The following is a 16,170-nucleotide window of genomic DNA, read 5'->3' on the forward strand; positions in this document are numbered from 1 at the left end:
TCTAGGCTCCGGCTGGTAACATTTGCCGCCCACTTCGTGCAACTCATGCATGTTTGAACGGCACCAGCGCCCACATATAGTACCCCTTCCAGCACCCACTGGAATCCACCCCTCGAATGCAGGATGCAAATAGAGGCGCCGTTGAAATGCACTTTGAGTTATAGTCAAAATATAAAACGCACAGTTGCATTTACGAGGCCATAGACTGCGTTCGGCCAAATGGAGAGCGATGGCATTTTACACCTTCACCTGCGGGGGCAGTAAAAGGTTAAATGCTGAATTATCCGACATTCTTGCGGGGTCATGCGAGTTACTATGTGTCGGAAAAGGGAATAACATTTATATCTCACATTGCATATGCATACTTATGTAAATAACGAAAGGCAAATTTACTATTTAATTAAATAATAACGTAATAATCAAAATAAGCAATAAACCAAACCATAAAAAAATATAATGAATTTGTATGGCTTTTCTACCCTTATAATTTTATTCAAAAGATAAACATTAATGGAGGCATTTCGGACTCTATAAATAATATATATAAAATGCCGAGTCGGTTAAGCTATACCTTTTTTTTTAATTTAATAAGAGGTTTTACATCTTTAAGTTTGTGAAAATTGGCAAATTTGATTTGTTAACTTAGAAAAAACGCGCAAAGAACCGATTTTTAAGGTTTTGTTTGCCCTAAAATTATTATATAAATTATGGCTAACTATATATCTATTGTACATCTCTTATTAGTATTAGTTTTTCATTTGGCCAAAAACGGAGATACTTAATAAGAAATCAATTGTAAACTGAAAGGGTATACAAACTTTGGCGTGCCTAAGTTAGATTCCTTTCTCTTTAAAATTAAACATTTTAAATCTTTTATATTTTACAGCAGTAAAATCTTATAGTTATATATTACATAGCTCCCATAAATCCTTCATTTTGAATTCCTATAAAGGAATAATTTGCTGTACCATATATGGCAACAATTTATGGAAACGTGGTACAAATCAAACTGCGTTGGAATAAAAGTCTCATGGAAAAATCTCCCTAGATGGCTCATTCAGCGCATGCGAACTAGAGAGTCCAAAAGGATACAGATATACAGTAAACCTTAGAAGAGGACAACATAAAGGGATGTTTTTAAAAAAAATTTCCCCTTTGGCGGGAAGGTGAGCAGCTGATTCGATAAGAACGTTTTCTTGCGCTATCAGTTTGAAACCCGAAAATTATCTAAATTTGCTGATAACTCTGCTAGTTTATTATTATTGCTCGGCCATCGAACTGGAACTTTCATGGGTGCTCGGGCTCAGATAAGATTGCTTTCAGTTTGGCATAGAACTCCGGCATGAGCGGACGTAAAGCGTGAAAATGCGCACCGGCTGCCTCGGCCTGATTTTGCACCTGCTCGTACACCTGGCGGTGGTGCCGGCAGCCGATATCCTATCCATCTTCCCGTACCGCCTGCTCTCACCCTTCCAGGTGGTGCGACCCTTGGTAAGGACTCTAGTGGAGCGGGGTCACAGTATCACGATGATAACACCCGTGGGTTTGCCTCCAGACATCGAGGGAGTCCGTCATCTACGAGTGCCAATGCTGAACAAGCTTATGCAAGGTGAGTCACTTGAAGCGTAGGCGTCATTAAAACCTAAAGAAATTGGATTTTGATTAATAATGTACTATTTAAATGTTACATTTCTAAAAGGAAAATGTTTTCAAAAAAGTCTTGAGAATTGCAAACCATTGATTGGCCATTATCGTAGAAATGTGGTTTTACGCGTATTGATTTCTCAACTGATTAAATAAAGTTCAAACTATAAGTAACAAAATATATCCAAAAACCCTTTAAAAATACATTTCGAAATTATATTCATAATAAATTTGTATTCCATGACCTTTCTTATTAGGCAAACAATTTATTTATTAAATTTGTCTGATAGATATAATGGAGTCTGACCAATTCCTGGACTTCTTTCGAAGCAAATGGAATGAGGGCGTTATGTCCGCAACAATGCTGGCCAACGCCTCCCACGCCATTCTTAGTGATGGTGGAGTCCAAAAAATGCTACGCGACAGGAACGAACGGTTCGATATGATCCTAATGGAGGCCAGTCATCTGGACGCTCTCTACGGCCTGGCCGAGTACTACAATGCCACTTTGATGGGGCTGTCCTGTGTGACCACCAGCTGGAACATCGATTTATTGGCTGGAAATCCCGCTCCGAGTGTATACGAGCCCGTGTCGCCCATGGGCTATGCCCTCGATCATTCCCTGATCAACAAATGGCACAATTGGGTCTATATAACCGAGGAGAAGCTGCTGGAGCGCCTGGTCTTTCGTTCTGCCCAGCTTCGAGTCTTCAAGAAGTTCTTTGGCTACTCGGCGGAGATGCAGGACGATTTAAGATCCAGGTTCTCGGTGATTCTGATCAATAGTCACTTCAGCATGGGAAGGGTTCGATCGAATGTGCCCAATCTCATCGAGGTGGGAGGGCTGCACCTTAGCGAGACACCGGAACCCTGTGACGAGCGATTGCAGAGATTCATGGACGAGGCGGAGCACGGAGTCATCTACTTCTCGTTGGGCCTGGAAATCCTCGTAAAGTTTCTGCCGGAAAACATGCAGAAACCACTCTTGCAGGTGTTCTCTCGGTTAAAACAGCGTGTGGTGTGGAAAAGCGAGTACTCCATTAATCCCAACAAGTCGGACAACATATATGTGATAGCCAGAGCACCGCAGCGCCAGGTGCTGGCCCATCCCAACCTCCGGCTGTTCATAAGCCACGGCGGACTGCTGAGCGTGATGGAGGGCATAAACAGCGGAGTGCCAATGCTGGGACTGCCCTTGTTTTTCGACCAGTTTAATAATTTGCACCGAGTGAAGCAAGCCGGCATGGCCGAAGTCTTGGACGCCAATAATCTCAACGAAGACACTCTGAACAGCACAATTCTGAAGCTGCTGGAGAACCCAGAATATGCAGCGAGCGCCAAGAAAATGTCCAAGTGCTTCAGGGACAGACCCATGAGTCCTCTGGAGACGGCAGTCTGGTGGACGGAGTACGCACTGCGTAACCGTGATGCCACCCACATGCGCCTCAACGTGGAGGAGATTCCCCTGATCCAGTACTACAGACTGGAAACTGCGCTGTCCGTGGTATTTCGTCTTGGATTAGTCGCCGGATCAATAATCCTTCTCGGCTATAGGTTGTACCAAAAATATCTCGACAGGCAGAGACGCCTTGTGGAAAGAGAGAGGGTATTTTTCCAGATAAGAATGCCGCTGGATTGGTATGAAACAGCAACATAGACGTAGGTGTAACGCGATAGTAAATATTGCCACAATATAAAATTTCAATAAAGGTCGGAAAATATACCGTTAAGAGAAAGATACCACTTGTTAACATTCAATTCATAGCATACGTTTCATCGCAAGTCGACAGCTGATAGTCAGTCCCACGATTTAGTATCTTATCACATCAGCTGTTCGCAGTACTCCGACTGTTGTTGCCCATTATTCCGAGCTACGGCGTTTTCAAATACAATTGATACCCACTTAAGAAGAAGAAACCTCAATAAATAATTTATGCAATGTAAAGTAATATATGTATTCTTGGCATTGCAATATTTATAATTTAATTTGTATATTACATAAGCTTTAAATATTATTAATAATTATTTACATAACAAAACAAACATTACAAAATAATATAAACGCCATGACAAACAAATTACTGGTAACAATAACTACATATCAACAAATCAGCGAGCTTTTCTTATCATTTAACTATTTAAGTTATCAGCACATTATCTGTTCTAGCTTGTAAATCGAACTGGAACTTTCATGGGCTCTTGAGACCAGATTAGATTGTGCCATTTCAAAACGGAGCGCCGACATGAGCGGTCGAAAAGCGTGAAAATGCGCCTCGGCTGTGCTTGGCTAGTGTTTTTATGGCTGCATCAGAAGCTGGAACTCATACAGACAGCCAGGATTCTTGGAGTATTTCCCTTTCGTCACAGCTCTCCATTTCAGGTAGTAAGGCCTTTGGTGAGTGCGTTAGTCGAACGTGGTCACAATGTCACCTTGATAACACCCGAGGGATTGCCGGCCGATATTGAAGGAGTTCGACACATACGCGTGGCCAAGCTTAACCAGCGCATGCAGGGTAAAATTAATATAATATAATATAATAATGTATATTTAGTAATTGAATCTATATGTATCCTGCAGATCTAATGGACTCTGACCTATTGCTGGGCTACTTACAAAACAAATGGACTGAAGGCATCCTAGCATCCGAAATGCACTACAATATGTCGGAGGCTATCCTCTACGATGATGGCGTCCAACGGATGCTACAGGACAGGAGCGAAACATTCGACATGGTCATGCTGGAGATGAGTAACCTGGACGCCCTCTACGGCCTTGGGGAGCTCTACAATGCCACCCTGATGGGTGTCTCTTCTGTTCGCCTTAACTGGAATACAGAGGATCTGGCAGGCAACCCGGCCCCCAGCATCAACGAACCCATTTCTCCACTGGGCTACTCCATGGATACCTCGTTTGTCAGCATGATATACAATTGGATCTACATCAACGAAGAGAGGATGCTGGTTCACCTCCTTGTCCGACCACCTCAGCTGCGTCTCTTTAAGAAGTTCTTTGGCTACTCGGCCGAGACATTTCAGGAATTGCGTAGCAGATTCTCGATTATCTTGAGCAATAGCCACTTCAGCTTGGGAAGGCCTCGAGCCAATGTGCCGAACATTATCGAGATTGGAGGTGTGCATCTTAGCGAAACACCGGAGCAGTGTGATGCAGATCTGCAGAGTTTCATGGACGAAGCGGAGCATGGTGTCATCTATTTTTCAATGGGCCTAGATATCCTAGTCCGCTTTCTCCCGCAGAATATGCAGCAGCCACTAGTTCAGTCTTTCTCCAAACTAAAGCAGCGGATTGTGTGGAAGAACGAGCTCTCCACGACGCCCAACAAAACGGACAAAATATATATGATAGCGAAGGCCCCTCAGCGCCATGTGCTGGCCCATCCCAATGTCCGGCTTTTTATCAGTCAAGGCGGTATGCTGAGCGTGATGGAGGCAGTGTTCAGTGGAGTTCCTATGCTAGGGCTGCCTCTGTTCTTCGATCACTCAAGCAATATAAACCAGGTGCGACAGGCTGGAATGGCCAAGATCCTGGACCCGAATAAATTAAACGTAGATTCGCTAACCAGCTCTATTCTGGAGCTTCTCGAAAACCCAAAATATGCAAAAAAGGCCAAGGAAATGTCTGCATCCTTCAGGGACAGACCCATGGGTCCTTTGGAGACTGCAGTCTGGTGGACGGAGTACGCCCTGCGGCACCCGGATGCCAGCCATATTCGCCTCAACTCCGGGGACATTTCATTGATGCGGTATTACCAATTGGACAGTCTATTGACCTATGGTCTCAGGTTCGGATTGGTCGTTGGATCCATAATCTTCTTAGTCTACATGTGGTTTCAAAGTCATCATGATAATCAGAGACATGTTCCAATAAACTTACCAATAATGTGATTAACTGTTATTATGCGCTTAAAGTCTTTTGTATTTCTGATGTTATTATCAGTTATCATTAAAAAATAAAATAACTTAATATAATCTCGAGGTCAACATTAAAATACCCTACAAAAGTTTAGTGATAACACGGTAAAAATTGTGTTGATAAATACAAAGTGTTATCTCTTTTTAAATTAAACATGTCGGTGCATTCCATATCAGTTAAGTTCGTTGATTCTACTCGAATATCGAACTGAAGCTTTCAAGAGCACAACTTTGATTAGATTGTGTTCATTTGTGGATAGAGCTCCGACATGAGCGGACGGAAATCGTGAAAATGCGCCTTGGCTGTAGTTGGCTGGTTTACCTGTGCTTGTACCTACACCTGGATCTTCATGGGGACCTTTCGCAGGCAGCCAACATCTTGGGTGTCTTTCCCTACTGGCAGCCCTCTCCCTTCCAGGTGGTGCGGCCCTTGGTGAGGGCGTTGGTCGATCGTGGCCACAATGTGACCATGATAACACCCGTTGGAATGCCGGCCGACATCGAGGGAGTACGACACATACGAGTGGCCATGCTGAACCAACACATGCACGGTGAGTAAGCCATTTCTTGCCTTTTGCTTACCAGTATCTTATATTGTCGTAAATCTGGTCAGAATTATTGGAGTCCGACCTAGTAATGAACTTCTTCAAGAACAAATGGTTGGAAAATGAGGTGTCCGCGGCTATGCTTTACAATATGTCAGAGGATATACTCAGCGACGATGGTGTACAACACATGCTCCAGGACCGCAGTGAACGATTCGACCTGGTACTGTTAGAAGGAGGTAATTTGGACGCTCTCAATGGGCTGGGCGAGTTTTACAATGCCACCCTGATGGGTTTCTCCTCCTACCGCCTAAATTGGATTATAGAAGAGCTTGCGGGCAATCCGGCACCAAGCATTAACGAACCCATTTCTCCGTGGGGCTACTTCACGGACCACTCCCTGGTCAGCATGTTTTATAATTGGATATACATAATCGAGGAGAGACTAATGGTGCACCTCATTGTTCGACCAGGTCAGTTGCGCCTCTTCAAGAAGTACTTCGGCTACTCCTCGCAGAAATTCGATGATTTGAGGGCCAGGTTTTCTGTTTTCTTGGTCAACAACCACTTCAGTTTGGGAAGGCCTCGTGCCAATGTGCCTAACATTATCGAGATTGGAGGTCTGCATCTAAGCGAAGCTCCTGAACCGTGTGACGAAGAACTGCAGAGATTTATGGACGAAGCGGAGGACGGGGTCATCTATTTTTCCATGGGTCAGGATATCCATATCAGGTTTTTGCCAACCAATATGCAGCAAGTACTTCACCAGACTTTCGCTGGATTGAAGCAGAGAGTTGTTTGGAAAAACGAGCTCTCCACGACACCTAACAAAACGGACAAAATATATATGATTGCAAAAACGCCTCAGCGTCAGGTACTGGCCCATCACAATGTCCAACTTTTCATCACTCAAGGAGGGATGCTGAGCCTGGTAGAGGCGGTGTACAGTGGAGTTCCTATGCTCGGATTGCCGCTGTTCTTCGATCACTTCAGCAATATACATCAGGTGCGAGTAGCAGGAATGGCTGAGGTGCTAGATCCGAATAATTTAAACGTAGATTCACTAACCAGCACTATTCTGGAGCTTCTTGAGAACCCTAAATATGCCGAAAGGGCCAAGGAAATGTCGGAGGCATTCAGGGACAGACCCTTGAGTCCTTTGGAGACTGCAGTCTGGTGGACGGAGTACGCCCTGAGGCACCGGAATGCTGCCCTTATTCGCCTTAATTCCGGGGACATTTCACTGATGCAGTATTATCGATTAGACTGCTTGCTGACATACGGTCTTCGATTTGGACTGGTCATTGGATCTGTGGTTTTTTTAGGATACATTTTGGTTTAAACATATCGCGACAAACATAAACGTAATAGGGATGTGGTTGAATTTTAGTGAAGATAAATATGTCAATAAAGTGATGTGAAAGAATTTACAGATTTCAGATTGGTGACTTGCAACTTCTTTGCTCCCAAAATGCTACAATTGTTGCTGCTTATTACTCAGTTACCGGCTCGATTTATATTTGGAAGATTAGAGAAACAGCTGATACCTCAAAACAACATTGTAGATATTGAGAAGGTGCAAACCCAATCGCCCTATTTCACCAAAGCGAATAGATTCTAAGCAGTTATACGTTATTTTATTACGCTAGCTCATACATTTTAGAAATGTTTGCGCAATTTAGATTAGATTGAATTTATTTAGTTACCGAATTCCGTCATGAGCGGACGGCAGACGTCAAAATGCGCCTCGGTTGTGCTTGGCTGGTGCGCCTGTCCTGCTTTTTCTCCTGTGTCCAAAATTGGCAGCAACGGCCAACATCCTGGCAGTTTTTACTTTCCGCCATAGCTCACCCTTTCAGGTGGTAATGCCTGTTGTCGAACATCGAGGGAGCTAGACACATACGAGTGCCCAAGCTGAACCAACATATGAGAGGTTAGTCACAATCCGCGTTGGGGAACCCTCTACCAAAGATAAGATAGTGCCAAATTTTGTTACGTTTTCTTTGTATGTTTACATTAAATTAAATTTAAGTTTTAATAACACAAATTCAGCTGTAAAAAAACTTAGGTAACAATATATTTAGAACTAATTTCAGCTTTATTTCTAAAAAACTTCCTTTAATAACATTATTTAGCAACTAATTCCGGCTTTCTATTCCTGCAGAAATGATCGACACTGACCAATTGATGGATTTCTTCCGAAACAAGTGGACGGAGGGCGAGCTGGCCTCTTCAATGCTTTACAATATTTCTCAAGCTATCCTAAGCAACGAAGGCATTCAACGGATGTTGCAGGATAGGAGCGAGCACTTCGATATGGTCATGGTGGAGGTCACCCATCTGGATGCGCTTTACGGCCTGGCCGAGTACTACAACGCCTCTCTGATGGGCTTCTCCTGTGTGCGCCGAAGTTGGGTATTAGAGGAACTGGCGGGCAATCCGGCACCGAGCGTCTACGAACCCATTTCCCCGATAGGCTATATGATGGACACCTCCTTGTTAAGCATGATCTACAATTGGATTTTTATCACCGAAGAAAAGATGCTGGAGAGTCTGATCATCCGACCAGCTCAGCTGCGCATCTTTAAGAAGTACTTCGGCTACTCCTCGAAGACGTTCGAGGACTTAAGGTCAAGGTTCTCGGTTATCCTGAGCAACAGTCACTTCAGCATGAGAAGGGTGCGAGCCAATGTGCCTAGTATAATCGATGTAGGAGGATTGCACCTCAGCGAAACCCCGGAGCCGTGCAGTGAGGAGCTGCAGAGATTTATGGACGAGGCGGAGCACGGAGTCATTTACTTCTCAATGGGTTTGGATATATTGGCAAAATATCTGCCGGACCACATGCAGCAACCGCTCCTGCAGGCTTTCTCCCGGGTCCAGCAGAGGATTGTGTGGAAGAACGAGGACTTGACGACGCCCAATAAGACGAACAAGATATATGTCATAGCCAAGGTTCCGCAGCGCCAAGTGCTGGCCCATCCCAATGTCCGGCTGTTCATAACCCAAGGAGGACTACTCAGCGTGATGGAGGCGATAGACAGCGGAGTTCCAATGCTCGGACTGCCCTTCTTCTTCGACCACTTTACTAATATGCATCGGGCTAAGCAGTGCGGTATGGCCGAGGTCTTGGACACCAACAACCTCAACGCAGATACCCTGACCAATACCATTGAGGAACTCCTCGAGAACCCTAAATATGCTTCCAGAGCAAGGGAAATGTCCAAGTCCTTCAGAGACAGACCAATGAGTCCTTTGAGCACGGCTGTTTGGTGGACAGAGTACGCCCTGAGGCACCGCGATGCCAAACACATTCGCCTAAATAAGGATGGCATTTCGATGATTCAGTACTACCGCTTGGATTATCTGCTGACCTATGCCCTTCGAGTTGGCTTTGTCGTGGGTGTGCTGCTTTTTCTCGGCTTCAGGTTATTTCAGGGAAACCGCGAAGCACAAAGTCGCCTCTTGGAAAGACAGAGAGCCTACATACAGATTATGAATGGTAATGAATCGTAGTCCCAGATACGTTAACAGTATTATGTACTCTTAAAATAACTGCTAACACTCTCTGCTAGTATACATTATTATACATAGTAAAAGTATGCTTTACATAAAGATAATTAAAACGCGTTTGTATAATTTTTTGTAGTATACCTTTAGTCTCCACTCGTATGTTGTCTTGTCTTTAAGTAAATTAATCAGGCCTGCTCCGGTAATCGAAAACGGCAAGAATTTTTCGTTTTCGTTTTTGAAAACGAGAAATTGGTGCTCCGGTAATCGAAATCGAAAGATTTGTTCGATTTGAAAAACGGGCACCTTTTTCTGGCCGGAATGAAAACTAAATGGCTTTTTTTATATGAAATCAGATCTTATTTACAAAAGGAAAAAAATAGTTTACTCAGTGGTCTATTGATGTTTATTCCACACCACCACAAGATCATTCTGACAGGTAATTATTTTATAAAAAATTTATTTCTGACCCCACCTCAGATTTGACAACAAAATTTTTGCCGTGTTCAACCAGTTTTCTCGTTTTGGCGATAGGTCGATAAGTTCACCGCAAAAAGTTATCGCCAAGGTTGCCATATTGTTTTTGGAACGAAACAGCCAGTTAAAAATACTTATAAAATATAAATGAATACATTAATAACTTCAAAGGACCGCCAAAATGGTTGTTTATAATTAATGCTATTTAATGTGATTACTTAAATGGTCCAAATTAACCAAATAATTATTTGAGACCACCGGAATTAAAACTGTGAAAAGTGTGGCAGCATCTTAGGTGCCTGGATTTGCTTAATTCTACCATTTTTTTCCTTTTTCTGGCTTAGAAAAAGGGCAATTGTAAATATAATAGGCAGTAATTTACGTTGTTTGCTTATTACCAACAACATAAGTTAGCTGCTTGAGCAGAGAGAAACGATGAGAAAACGAAACATCCGATAGCAGAAATTTGCCGAAAACCGGAGCAGCTAAAAACGAAAACGGTTCGTTTTCGCCCAAAACGAAATCGAAAAAATTTTACGATTACCGGAGCAGGCCTGAATATTTTCAAAAATTTTTATTTATCTGAAAAATTACCATATACCAATTTGGATAAATATACATTTATTTTAAATATTACCGGTCTTCTTGAAGAGTATTATGATTTTAATCCGTGAAGGAGTCATTTCCGAACCCATAAACCATATATATTCCTGATCAGCATAATCAAGCGCATCTTTCTAACTACGTGAGCACGAAAAAATTTTTTCTCTATTTTTCCAAAATTTTATAAGGGGTTACATCGTTAAAACTCGCAAAAATCGACAAAAAATTTAGTTTCATAAATTTGTAAAGGTGACTGATTTGTTAGTCTAATGAAAACTAGCACAAAACTACTTTCCAAATAGAATTAAAAACATTTTTGGCTAAGTTATGGTATTTTTATACCCTTGCAGGGTATTATAATTTCAGTCAGAAGTTTGCAATGCAGTGAAGGAGACGTTTCCGACCCTATAAAGTATATATATTCTTGATCAGCATCAACAGCCGAGTCGATCTCGCCATGTCCGTCTGTCCGTCTGTCTGTTTCTACGCAAACTAGTCCCTCAGTTTTAAAGCTATCTGAATGAAACTTTGCATATAGTCTTCTATATGCTCTCACTGCTATATATGTCGGAACGGGCCGGATCGGACGACTATATCATATAGCTGCCATACAAATGTAGACAGAGAGCGTTGGCAAGGAGGATCAGGACGAGGAGGAGCAGAAGCGGACCAGGTGCTGAGGCAGCACGACGAGGGCCGAAACCACTGGAAACGACCACCAACATTTCCACATACCTTAACTTTTTCTTTTTTTATTTATTTAAAGCTGAAGTAAATAAAAAACCTTTAAAAATTTGTTATTTTTGACTTATGAGGAGTATGAGGTTTTTTTTTTTTGGGTGGGATAATTTAAACAGGTTCAATAGAAGGGCATTCTTGCGGTGGACAATGGAAAAAACATCAAATATTGCTAAATTGCTAGATCAGCATTGCTGGCAGTTAGTGAGATGCTATTTTGTCCCAATAATGCAAAATAGCTAGATAAGTATTACTGGCAGTTAGTGAGATGCCATTTTGTTCCAATATGGCAAAATAGCTAGATGAGCATCACTGGTAGTTAGTGGGATGCCATTTTGTCCCAATAATGCAAAATAGCTAGTTGAGCATCACTGGCAGTTAGAGAGATGCATTTTGTCCCAATAGAGCATCACTGATGCAGATGAGCATCACTGATGCAGATGAGCATTACTGATGCAGATGAGCATCACTGATGCAGATGAGCATCACTGTGCAGATGAGCATCACTGTGCAGATGAGCATCACTGATGCAGATGAGCATCACTGATGCAGATGAGCATCACTGATGGAAGTGAGCATCACTGATGGAAGTGAGCATCTCTGATGGAAGTGAGCATCACTGATGGAAGTGAGCATCTCTGATGGAAGTGAGCATCACTGATGGAAGTGAGCATCACTGATGGAAGTGAGCATCACTGATGGAAGTGAGCAAAACTTTCCATTCAAATTGGCCGCTTTCCAAACTGGGGTAACAGGCGAACAGAAACCAGCAGCAAGCAACTGAAAACTGGTATAAACTGTTATAAAAACTTTTGGGCAAAAATAATAATTGGTATAAACTGTTATATTTCATTTTATGCGTTTATACCTATTTGTTGCCGACAACAACAGCGTGAAGGCAACAACAACCTTTTTACAAAAACATCCCTACAGCAGCCCATCCAAATTTCCGAACATTTCCATGCAAATTGCCCGTTTCCCAACTTGGGGTAACAGGCGAACAGAAATCAGCAGCAAGCAACTGAAAACTGTTATAAAAAGTCCAAGTTCCGAACCATTTAGGAGCCGCCGCAAGTAAGCGGAGACTCAAACCTTTTGAATCCAAATTTAGGTGTTATTTTACAACTGCACCTGGGCACACTGAAACAGATCGTCGTTAAATTCAAATTCAAATTTGACAGTTAAATTCAAATTCAAATTTGGCAGTTAAAATATTTAAAAAAATGTAAAAAATTCTACATTTGAATTTGAATTTAACTGCCAAATTTGAATTTGACTTAAAAATTCAGCGCAAAAGATGCCACAAAAATGACGAACTTATATTTTAAAATGCCTAAAAGTGGGCAATTTTTTTCTTTTTGATTTAAACCAGAAAAATAAACGGAAAATACGTGGACCTGCATTCATCCCCGCCCAAAAGTATACCTTTATATTTTTTATCAAAGACTTAAAAATTCAGCCCAAAAGATGCCGCAAAAATTACCAAATAATATTTAAAAATGCCTAAAAGTATGCATTTTTTTTACTTTTTGATTTGAACCAGGAAAATAAAGGAAAAATTAGGAAAACGCCTTTTAAAGCGGCAAAAAAACTAAGAAAATAATTTAAATACACTTATGAGGGTTTTTTATAAATTATAGGCATCTCACAAACTGCCAGTGATGCTCATTTCATTGTTCTTATATAGGAAAAATAAAATAAAACAAAATAATATAAAATAATGTATTTCATTGTTTTTATTTAGGTTCATTAACAAAGAATAAAATAAAGTATTTTAAAATTAAAATGTTGCTTGTTGTGTTCGTTGCTGTTGTTGTAAAAGTAGCCGGCAGACCTGACTGGCGGTGCTCTCTCCTTATCCCTGATTCCTGATCCCTGTTCCTCCATTCCCATCCCTTATCCACCATCCTTTTGCGTGTGTCGTTGGTCCTTTCCCTTGGTTCTTGTCCGGGGTGGGTGTTAGGTCTACTGATACTGATGACTAGGAGCGATGGCGATGGCAATGACGATGGAAATTCTGTAATTGAACATAGAAAAATAGCAAATTAAAAACTAAAAAAGGCATAACTCTGTCAAAAATGCCTTAATTTGCATTCGGAAAGCGGCGTTATGTTAGTTTTTATAAGGTTAACAAATCTGCATACTTAGTTAGAAATTCAAAATTGTATCAAATTTTGAGAATTTTAATGATGTAACCCCTTATAAAATTTTGAAAAAATTGATAAAAAATTTTTTTTGCCGGACATGGCCAGAAAGATGCGCCTGTTAATGCTGATCAAGAACATATATGGTTTATGGGGTCGGAAATGACTCCTATGCGTAATGAGCTTCGGACTGGAAATAAAATACCCTGCAAGGGTATAAAACTTATAGCTTCGTTGTTTTTCAACGTATGTTTATCTACTCTCAGATATAAGCTTTTTTATTATTCTAGAATTTTGGTATAAATTTTATAAAAATCGGACAAGTATATCATATAGCTGCCATAGAAGCGATCGGTAAATGTATAAAATATGTAAAGCTGGGAATGTAAAACTGAAACTGTCAAACTGTAAACATAATAAGTATAGGTAAACTTTAATGAAACTCTGTTTTGTGAGTGTTTTCAGCATTTAAATCTATAATATAAACATCGAAACTAATCTGCAAGGGTATACAAACTTCGGCGTGCCGAAGTTAGCTTCCTTTTTTGTTAAGTTTTGATTTTTCCCAAAAATAGTAATAAATCATTTAATTCCTTATAAAATGAATATATCTTATTAGTTCTTTTGGTACATGCAAACTGCAAGGGTATATAAACTTTGGCTTTCTGAAGTTAGTTTTCCTACTTCTTTATTTTAAATTGGGTAAAGAGGTTTATTTACCTAATAAAAAGTAACACAGAAAATATTTTCAAGTTAAAATTAATGCTTATTTTGTTTAGTTATGATTAATTTCCAAATCGATGTAATGATAAAATTGCAAAATTATTCATGGGATTTATTATTAAGTTTATTGAGTCAAGAAAAATAAATATTAATATTTAAATAACAAACAGTGCAGTATATTATTTAAAAAATAATTTGAAGTAAAAATATTTGGCTATTAGCAATTCATGTGTTTGGCAAACTCAGTTGATCAAATATTTTCCAGCGCTCACAAGAAGGTATGATGTGATTATTTGCTTAAGTGATTATTATTAAATTTCTATAGATTTCAGGAGCGTATATGCCATAAATAATGATATATTCCTTTTGTATTGACTGCTTAACAAAGGCAACTTTTTTGGTTGTTGATGTCTTCTCCTGCATTTGCAGATATTTTTATGTTTGTATTCCCATACATTCTTCACCTGAATTAACGAACCTGGAAAATAAAGAACCTATTGACGTCAGTGCAGTGAAAACCAGACGTTGTCCTTGAAAGGCGGCTACGTCAGAAAATCAGAACCTGCTGAATCTGCCTTTCACCAGCTTCACTTGGCGAAGCACTTACAGAAAAAAAATCTTAAATCTAGTAATTTTTCCTTAAATCAAGTTAAATATTTACTCGCAGGTCAGAGAGCGGATCTCGAACCCATTGCCTATAAACAACACGTTAATCTTAATGTTGTAATGCAAGTTCGACCTATTTAGTTCAAAAAGGTTGCTGTTTTAATTAGTCTGTTGTCGTCTCCTGAAATGGGCTGAGCGTGAACTCATTGCTAGACTTTTCAGTGGGCATAATAAAGGCTTTAAGCATTTTCTGGCTTAACTGTCGAATTCCGTGGCAATTGACAAATATACGGACAGTTACAACGTGTGGTGACACACTTTCAGAACAACAGACAGCCGCTCGCCGGCAGAATGCACAATATATATGAAAATATGAATTCGTGAACAGAAGTAATATATGAGTGCTCTGTGTGCTGTGTTTTTAATTCTCCATTTCGAGGTTTATTTGCTCAGTGCGCGGCATTCTTTTGTTTACGATCTGCGCTTGGTTAAATCCGCAGTCGGAGCGAGAACAGAAGGCAACGAGGTCACCAGACTCCGAAAGCGATTAATTAATGGCACTCGCACTACCCTGCTAAAGATTCCCCCTTAATTACTCCGCTTATACTGCGACTAAGTGTCTAAGTGTGTGCTATCGGCTTGTGCAATGGCTTTGTTAATTAGTCGGCTGCGTGAAAAATTCATTTCCATCTGCCTGCCGGCGCGCCGTTAATTGTCCGGCTTCAACTGCTCGCCTCTGCCTCTGCAGTTGTCACTTCATTGCCAAAAACGCCAGCTTATTTTCCATTGCCTTGGCTCATTGTGCCACAAATTATTAGTTGCATCCTTGATCTCAAACGGTAAACGAGACCGGCCCTCTCCATCTACATCTGCAACTCTGAACTGAACTCAGTGTCAACTGCTTTTCCGCGGGGCCATAAACGAGAGCGTCGCTCCATCCAATTTCACGTGCCCAAATATCTTTATTATTTATTTACTTTTCAGGCAAACGAGCCGAGCTTCAGCTGCGTGCCTCAAATGCCCAAAATGTTGGACACCGTTTGGCCAAGAATACGCCTGTTTTGGGTAGTCAACCAATTGCCGAAAATTGAAATAGAAATATAGTTTTGCATAATTTATGCGCGGGCCGGCGTGGCTGCAGACGGAATGAGTACGGCCATAACTTAGGCCAGAGTTTCAAAGAAACTGTTAATCTGCTGCCGAAAGCGAAGCTGCGAAGCAGCAGCGGGGATACCCTTTCGATCATTAGC

At 41.0% G+C, this 16,170-nt stretch overlaps 2 protein-coding genes and 1 pseudogene across 2 annotated transcripts; all 3 read left to right on the forward strand.

Moving 5' to 3' along the window:
* Positions 1-1,350: 1,350 nt before the first annotated feature.
* On the forward strand, positions 1,351-5,557 carry LOC108080947 (uncharacterized). The gene is made up of 4 exons (XM_017175858.3): positions 1,351-1,609; positions 1,935-3,298; positions 3,854-4,157; positions 4,223-5,557. Exons 1-4 carry the CDS (start codon positions 1,366-1,368, stop codon positions 5,545-5,547), a joined length of 3,237 nt encoding a protein of 1,078 aa, XP_017031347.2. The 5' UTR covers positions 1,351-1,365; the 3' UTR covers positions 5,548-5,557.
* A 285-nt stretch (positions 5,558-5,842) lies between these two features.
* Positions 5,843-7,485, forward strand: LOC108080964 (UDP-glycosyltransferase family 303 member B1). Its single transcript, XM_017175878.2, has 2 exons — positions 5,843-6,125; positions 6,188-7,485. Exons 1-2 carry the CDS (start codon positions 5,867-5,869, stop codon positions 7,459-7,461), a joined length of 1,533 nt encoding a protein of 510 aa, XP_017031367.1. The 5' UTR covers positions 5,843-5,866; the 3' UTR covers positions 7,462-7,485.
* Positions 7,486-7,859: 374 nt separating this feature from the next.
* LOC108080897 (UDP-glycosyltransferase UGT5-like) lies at positions 7,860-9,635 on the forward strand (annotated as a pseudogene).
* The last annotated feature ends 6,535 nt before the right edge of the window (positions 9,636-16,170 follow it).

Source organism: Drosophila kikkawai, chromosome 3R (genome assembly GCF_030179895.1).
Source record: "Drosophila kikkawai strain 14028-0561.14 chromosome 3R, DkikHiC1v2, whole genome shotgun sequence".
Classification (NCBI taxonomy): domain Eukaryota; kingdom Metazoa; phylum Arthropoda; class Insecta; order Diptera; family Drosophilidae; genus Drosophila; species Drosophila kikkawai.

Coding starts and splice junctions, on each gene's coding strand:
- LOC108080947 (XM_017175858.3), top strand. CDS start 1,366: ATGCGCACCGGCTGCCTCGGCCTGATTTTGCACCTGCTCGTACACCTG. Junction 1,610..1,934: donor GCTGAACAAGCTTATGCAAG/GTGAGTCACTTG, acceptor TTTGTCTGATAG/ATATAATGGAGTCTGACCAA. Junction 4,158..4,222: donor GCTTAACCAGCGCATGCAGG/GTAAAATTAATA, acceptor TGTATCCTGCAG/ATCTAATGGACTCTGACCTA.
- LOC108080964 (XM_017175878.2), top strand. CDS start 5,867: ATGCGCCTTGGCTGTAGTTGGCTGGTTTACCTGTGCTTGTACCTACAC. Junction 6,126..6,187: donor GCTGAACCAACACATGCACG/GTGAGTAAGCCA, acceptor AAATCTGGTCAG/AATTATTGGAGTCCGACCTA.